The sequence below is a fragment of the Arachis hypogaea genome, chromosome 16 (assembly GCF_003086295.3).
Source record: "Arachis hypogaea cultivar Tifrunner chromosome 16, arahy.Tifrunner.gnm2.J5K5, whole genome shotgun sequence".
Taxonomy (NCBI): Eukaryota; Viridiplantae; Streptophyta; class Magnoliopsida; order Fabales; family Fabaceae; genus Arachis; species Arachis hypogaea.
The window spans coordinates 121,688,823-121,695,713 of NC_092051.1; the positions used below are offsets into that span (position 1 = coordinate 121,688,823).

The 6,891-nt window shown below is 33.1% G+C and overlaps 1 protein-coding gene across 2 annotated transcripts; it reads left to right on the forward strand.

Moving 5' to 3' along the window:
* Positions 1-5,116, forward strand: LOC112754800 (uncharacterized). 2 transcript variants are annotated; one of them, XM_025802575.2, is made up of 10 exons: positions 3-195; positions 817-1,048; positions 1,814-1,912; positions 2,143-2,312; positions 2,467-2,600; positions 2,696-2,873; positions 3,076-3,634; positions 3,710-3,822; positions 4,208-4,460; positions 4,595-5,116. In XM_025802575.2, the coding sequence occupies exons 1-10, from the start codon at positions 134-136 to the stop codon at positions 4,829-4,831; spliced, it is 2,037 nt and encodes a 678-aa protein (XP_025658360.1). In that variant the 5' UTR covers positions 3-133; the 3' UTR covers positions 4,832-5,116. The 2 variants fall into 2 exon arrangements, with proteins under 2 accessions (XP_072077135.1, XP_025658360.1); XM_072221034.1 differs by lacking the exon at positions 4,595-5,116 and having other exon boundaries at positions 1-195; positions 4,133-4,273.
* Positions 5,117-6,891: the final 1,775 nt, after the last annotated feature.

The window sequence follows — 6,891 nt, forward strand, 5'->3', positions numbered from 1 at the left end:
ATTTCGGTGCTTCCATAATCCATACATACGACATGCTACTGATAAGAGTTATATAGAAAAAAGAACGAACCGCATCAACAAGAAGAAGAAGAAGAAGAAACGGCGTCGTATAGATACGTAGAGGGTGGTTGTTATGGCTACAAAGCTAAAGTATCTGTCTTCCATTGCAGAGGACGTTCTTAAGAGATGTGCACAGTAATATATTCTTCCTTACCAATACATTTGTTATCAAAATTCAACTTCATATATCATATCATTGAAAAATGCTACACATACACTTGCATTTGAGGAATTGTTTACAAGAATTTGTTGATGAAATGACACGGCCACACATGTGGAATATTACTTTGTTTGTCATCTTTATCTATATATGAATTTTTATCAATGTCTTCTTGGGGGAAATGATACTATTTGTATCCAATTTAATATTTGCCCATTGAAGATTGATAAATGGATGTGACATTACATCACTGAAATGTTCGTTTATTTGACCAAATTCCAATTTTTGCTTAATAATATAATTGGAGTTTTAATTGTTATGCACTAACACTATCATCCAATTGTATAGTTATATGAATTTGGATCATCATTTACGTAGTTAATTTAAAATCAAAACATAATGAATGTATAATATTAAAATCAAATTTTACTTATATTTAATGCAAAACTGTTTTTCGTCGTTAATAACATAATGCAAAACTGTTTTACACGGTATCAAAATTAGATTTTACTTATATTTAATGAATGTTAATACACTATTTGTAATTGGATGACATTGTATAATATTTAGTTACTGCTGCTGTTGTTTTTAATTAGGAAACTGGAAATTCCAGTAGAGGGATTGGTGGAAGAATTTGAATCAGGATGGAACCCGGATGAGGGAGACTACTGCAAAAAATTAGTGGAATTTTGCAGTAGCAAGACTCTATGTCAAAAAATGTGCCAGGATAGCATACAGGAAAAGATCAACGATGGCTCATTTAGCAGGTTGACCTATGATATGATGCTTGCTTGGGAGAGACCTAGATACTATGATGAAGACGGCACGGTATAACATGCAAATTATTGTCTTACTCTTACATTTCCAAATTTACAGTTATTTGAATCGGGGTTAATTTATACTATACTAAGTTTTGAAACATGAATGCATTTTATTCAAATCAGGACTTTGGTGAATATGTCAATTTGAATATTTGGTGATGATATCTTGAAGATTAGCTTGCATCTTAGTTTCTCTAACTTGACAAAATTTGCCTGTTGGTGGAATTTACTTGACATTGATCTTTCTTTCATCACATGCATGAAGACATAAGTTATTTTCTATTAGTTCCATTACTTCGCATCTCAAAGGAAGTACTTTACTGGGGAAATGAAAATTTCCCCTTTTCGAACTTATGGCTGCAAAGCATTCGAGCTGGTTTGAGATGATAAGTTATAGCTTCATCTTCAATATTGATCAAAGAGTCTTTCTAAAACATTTAAAATTGAAGTTCTGATGAGCCTTTGGCATTTAGATTTGTTCCTAAATATTTTGTAATAAAGAGAAATATGAATATATGATAAATGAAATTTTGTATGGTAATCAAAGTAAGCTTGCTTTAGTAACGGCATAGTTTGAAATCATGTCATGCAACATTAGCCTATGATCTTGTGATTAAAAAAAATGGTCTGAACAAAGATATGGTCTGGCTTGATCTCAATTTCAGCTTTGTCCCCTATTATATATATGAGATGTGAACTATAGTTTTGCTTTTTGCCATCCCCTGTAATTTAATCAGATTAGAGGATAATGTTAGCATTTTGAGGTTTTCAGGAATCTGTAGCAAAGGAGCACGAAGAAAGGATAGCTCGAAAAGCCACTCAAGAACAGGAAGATATCCCTCTTTTTTATTCAGACATCATGCCTCTACTTGTAAGAGTGTTTCCTTCTCATTTTTCATGGTACTACAGAACATAGATGTTTTTTACTTCCTTTCTTTGTTGTTTCAATTGTGAGGTTGAATTCCAGCCATGAGAAGCTCGTCTTCTTGTTGCAATAGTCAGTTGAATATTCTGTTTAGAACACGGACCAGATTTGTTTAGTACATAGGAACATTTATGATTATAGGTTTCTGATTGTACTGGATGCATTTTCTTTTCCAGGTTACTAATGAGGCCAGTGTCGGAGAAGATGCATTTGTGTGGATGGGATCACAATTTCCATTAGTAGCAGATGTTGCAAATGGAAGGTTTACTTTTGAAACTCTAACAGCACCAACAGGGCTCCGACTACACCATCCGGCATACGATATATTCTTAAAAAATATGGACAAGTAGGTGACTACCTTGGTATATATAGTATATGAACATTTGGCATAGAAGTTTCTAGTGGACATATAAATGATTTGATAGTTGTAGTCTATTGATTTGTAAAGATATTTGGAGTTTTGAAAACATACTTATTGTCTGTGATTCCCGATTCCTCAGGTGCATACAGCATTTGCAGAATCAGACAAAGCCAAATGGTGTGGAACTGGCCGATGACGAATACATATTACATGTCGAAGGAACAGCAAGCTCCCAGAGAGTCGTTCGCCACATTGGGACGACAAGTTGGCCTGGTCTGCAGTTTGGTTTATCTGACTATTCCTTCCAATATTAAAATGGAAATCTTAGTAAATTAATTCGTTCATGTTGCTTTGATTTTAATTGCCAGGTAGGCTTACACTGACCAACTATGCTCTTTACTTCGAGGCCTCGGGAATAATAAATTACGAAGATGCTATAAAAATGGACCTCTCCAAGGATGTCGAGCAGGGTGTAAAACCAGCTGCCACAGGTCCTTGGGGAGCTCAACTTTTCGACAAGGCCATAATCTATGAATCATCTGATTCGTAAGTGCATCAACATAATCCTTTGGAGATATTCTTGTTGAAAAGGAAAATGCTTACATATTAAGTATGAGACATTGTCATCTGGCATCTTGTCCACCTTTGGATGGGTTGCGAGTCGGCATAGTGTGTCGAAGTTGATATGTACACATTACTAATCTTACTTATGTCATTGACATGAAGAAATTTCTTCTGAATTTTCTAGATCAGAGGAGATTGTACTAGAGTTTCCAGAACTCACAAGTTCCACGAGGCGCGAACATTGGCTAGCACTGATAAGGGAAATAATGTTTCTCCACCAGTTTTTATCAAAGTACAATATCAATGGTCCAATCCAAGCATGGGAGATTCATGCAAGGACAATATTGGGAATCATAAGGCTTCATGCAGCCAGAGAAATGCTAAGAATATCACCACCTGTCCCAACGAAGTTCCTAATATTCTCCTTATACAACGAGCTGCCAAAGGGAGATTATGTTCTCGAAGAATTCGCGGATAGCCTCAAGAAGGTCAACAGCGGACACTCGTGTAGCGCAAGCTCAATCCTTAGAATTATGAACATGTATAGGTCCATACCTTCTGATAAAATAGTAGAGAAGCCAAGTCAAGAAGTTGAAAGTAGCTCGAGTGCTTTAGAAGATAGTCCTTCCTTGAAGACAGCTATCAAACAATCAAGGGAGGAAGAAAAGGAAGTTCTCATCGCGAAAGCTACGACTGAAGAATTAAAGGATGATGGTGTCATCGACAGCGTTATGGTTCTTATAGTAAGTATCCTCAACTATACATAAATGTTTTGGAGTTGAAAGCATTGTTTACTCTGATTTAATTTTATTTTATAGGAACTATTAAAACCACTCAAACATGTAGTCCCATGGGTTCAAGGAATCTTCGCTTGGGAAAGGCCAATAAATACTGTTGCTGTTCTTGTTCTATCTCTCATAATCACTTATATGTAAGTTCTCTCATCCTTTGTTCTTCACTCTTATGCATCTTTGCTTGTATACCCTTCAAACTGTTAGGTACTTAAATATTTTCGTTCACCATGTGTAAATACTCTATATAGGACAGAGTGTCGATTTATACTTCATTCATCATTAGATGAGACATGAGTCGCAGGGTATCTCATACGCAATAAGTACCCATAACATTTTTTCTTTGGTGCCTACTGATGTGAAATTCATGTAAAAATTATATCTGAGAATTGTTTGATAGTTTGACATATTTGACTAAAGTGTTTAACATAGCACATGTCCACATCTTAGCTATCATCTTCACGTGAAGATGCCACCTTTTTCTTTTGGCATACAAGAAAGGATTTAACATGATGTAGACCGCAGGGAGTGGGTTGGTAAGGCAATCGCATGTTTCTTGATATGGGTGATAGTAAAGATGCTTGAGGCAAGAAAAAACAGGATATGTGAGAAGCGCAAAGAGATAGTAATAAGTAGAACAAGTATGGCTTCGGATCAGTCCACGGTGGAGAGCATTGTCTCAGCCCAGCATGGATTGTATACTGTTCATGAGATCATGCAGATAGCTAATATAGCAATGCTAAAGATATGGTCAATACTTATTTACAAGGCAGATAAGGTACTTCATTCCTTCCTTTAATATTTTTTGGCTTTTTAATATTTGTACCAAAACTTTTTGGTTATAGATAAATTGTGTATGGCGTATTTGTTGGTTCTAGTAAATAGTACTGAGTGCTTTGTTCTTATTGGCAGCATGCAAATGTAGTGATGGTGGCAATGAGTGGTTTGGCATTCTTACTGGCAGTGATTCCATTTAAGTACTTCCTAATGGGAATCATTCTGCAAGCCTTTGCCACAACGTTGAAGAGAGTTAAGTCTCCGCCGTCACCGTCGTCGTCTCCTGGAACAGGGAACAGACGCTTAAGGGAATGGTGGGACTCAATTCCAATTGTTCCTGTTCGTGTAGTAGACAATGCTCTTGATGAATAGGTCCTTTTCGCTTTAGTAGCTTACAAGATTGTATATATTATGAGTTGTAATAATACATGTAATAAAAACTTGGTCAAAGGTACAATAGATGATTTACGTTGGTATTATACAAAAGGAATATAGCATACAGAAACATGACAATATAATGCATGGAATTGAACTTGCATATACATCAAGGAAATTACACTGCAGAGTTCAATATGCATTTCTTGTGTTATAGTGTTTCAAATTCTAGAGTCTATATAAGAGAATAATGGAAGACTGGAGCTTAGAGGGTTTTGTTATTGCTAGTTATGTTACTTGACACTTAAATCTTACCAGAAGATATTCAATAATAATTTGAAAATATTCAAAACTTTTGTGTATGCTAAAACTCAACGATTAAATTAGTTATTGTGTTTTTTATAAATATATATCATTTAATTTATTTTATATTATTGTTGTTTAATTTATTTTTAGTGTATATTTTTTATTTTATATAAGTGATTAATTTAGTAATTAATTTTTTTTTGTATATGATTGATTTTTTGCGTGTATTTTGTCTAATTATAAATATTAGACCCTGTAATGGTTTGGATTCCATTCTAGCAAAGTTTGGGTATTAGTGTGTAGTTGGCTAGTTGCATTGTTTACCTCCTCAACACCCAAAATTAAGATCCTCAATTATTGTCAGAAAAGTCCGCTGCAGGTGCCATTAATAAATGTAGGAAATGGAACTCAGATAATAATAAGCAATCTCAGACTCTTCCCAGAGCAGGGATGGATTCAAATCTTAATTCAAATCTTACCTGAGGGGTGAGATGTTTAAAATCTCAATTTCTAAGAAAATATTTTCTCAGTCAAGAGAAATTTTGTTTTATTTTATTAGTCACTTAAACAAGAGTCCATAAAAAGAAAGAAGAGTGTTAAGACAGTAAATTTTGTAATTTGTAACCATTAATTAACTATTAATAATATTTTTAATAGTGTGAGATTATATTTAATAGTATAAAATTACTTATTTTTCTTTTACTAATTAAGTGTTGGCCAAATTTTAATACAAAAATTGTTGTTTCATAGACTTTCTCAAAAAGAAATGCACTCTAAGTCTATATCCTCTTAATTCAAGAAAAAAAATCACCATTCAACTATATAATATAGGGAGTGAAAAATGGGCTAATTTTTTTACATATAATGGAAGGTTTGGTGTAATGCCCGTTTATGGAGCTTATAGGTGTTTTACACTGGTGTGACGGCGGTTAGATGACGGAGGGAAATTGGACGGTCCGATTTCTTGCAGGTGGGAGGAGACGCAAATTGGACCGTCCGATTTGTGTGTGGTGGATAGTTCCGTCACAGAAGTCGGACCATGCGATTTGTTGCATGGGAAGAAAATTTTTTTTATTGAATATTTATATTACACTCATAAAAAAATAATTAGTTCAATAATTTTGATATATCTCCTATATTATACTCATAATAATTATTTATTATCATACCTTAGTAAAAATTATTACGACTATTAATTTATTACTAACAATTAATACTCCTCAATTTATTTATTACCAAAACCTTAATAAAAATTATTACTATACAACTTACATTATTTAATTTACTATTACACGTATAATCCTCCTAATTACTGCAATTAATAACAATTCATACATACTCGTTATATTTTATTATCATTCCTACCTACTCAATTTAATAAAAATTATGACCCCACAAAACAGTATCAATTAATTTATGAGGAGTGCTAGGTAAACAATGACTATGTTAAACAACATAAACAACTACCAATCAAATAAAAATGCATTACACCTCCAAATTAATCATCTAAATTTTAATATTAAAATAACTATCTATACACCTAGTGAAATGAACATCCAATATATCTATTGTTCACATTATTTAATATTTTCATTATCTATCTATACTTTTCCTTAATTTATTATCAATACATCCAGAATCATAATATAAATTAATATTATTACACTAAATCACTAACATAAGATAATCACTATAATTTATTATATTATTACTAATCTCTAATATTATCATTATTATCTTAATTAAATCAA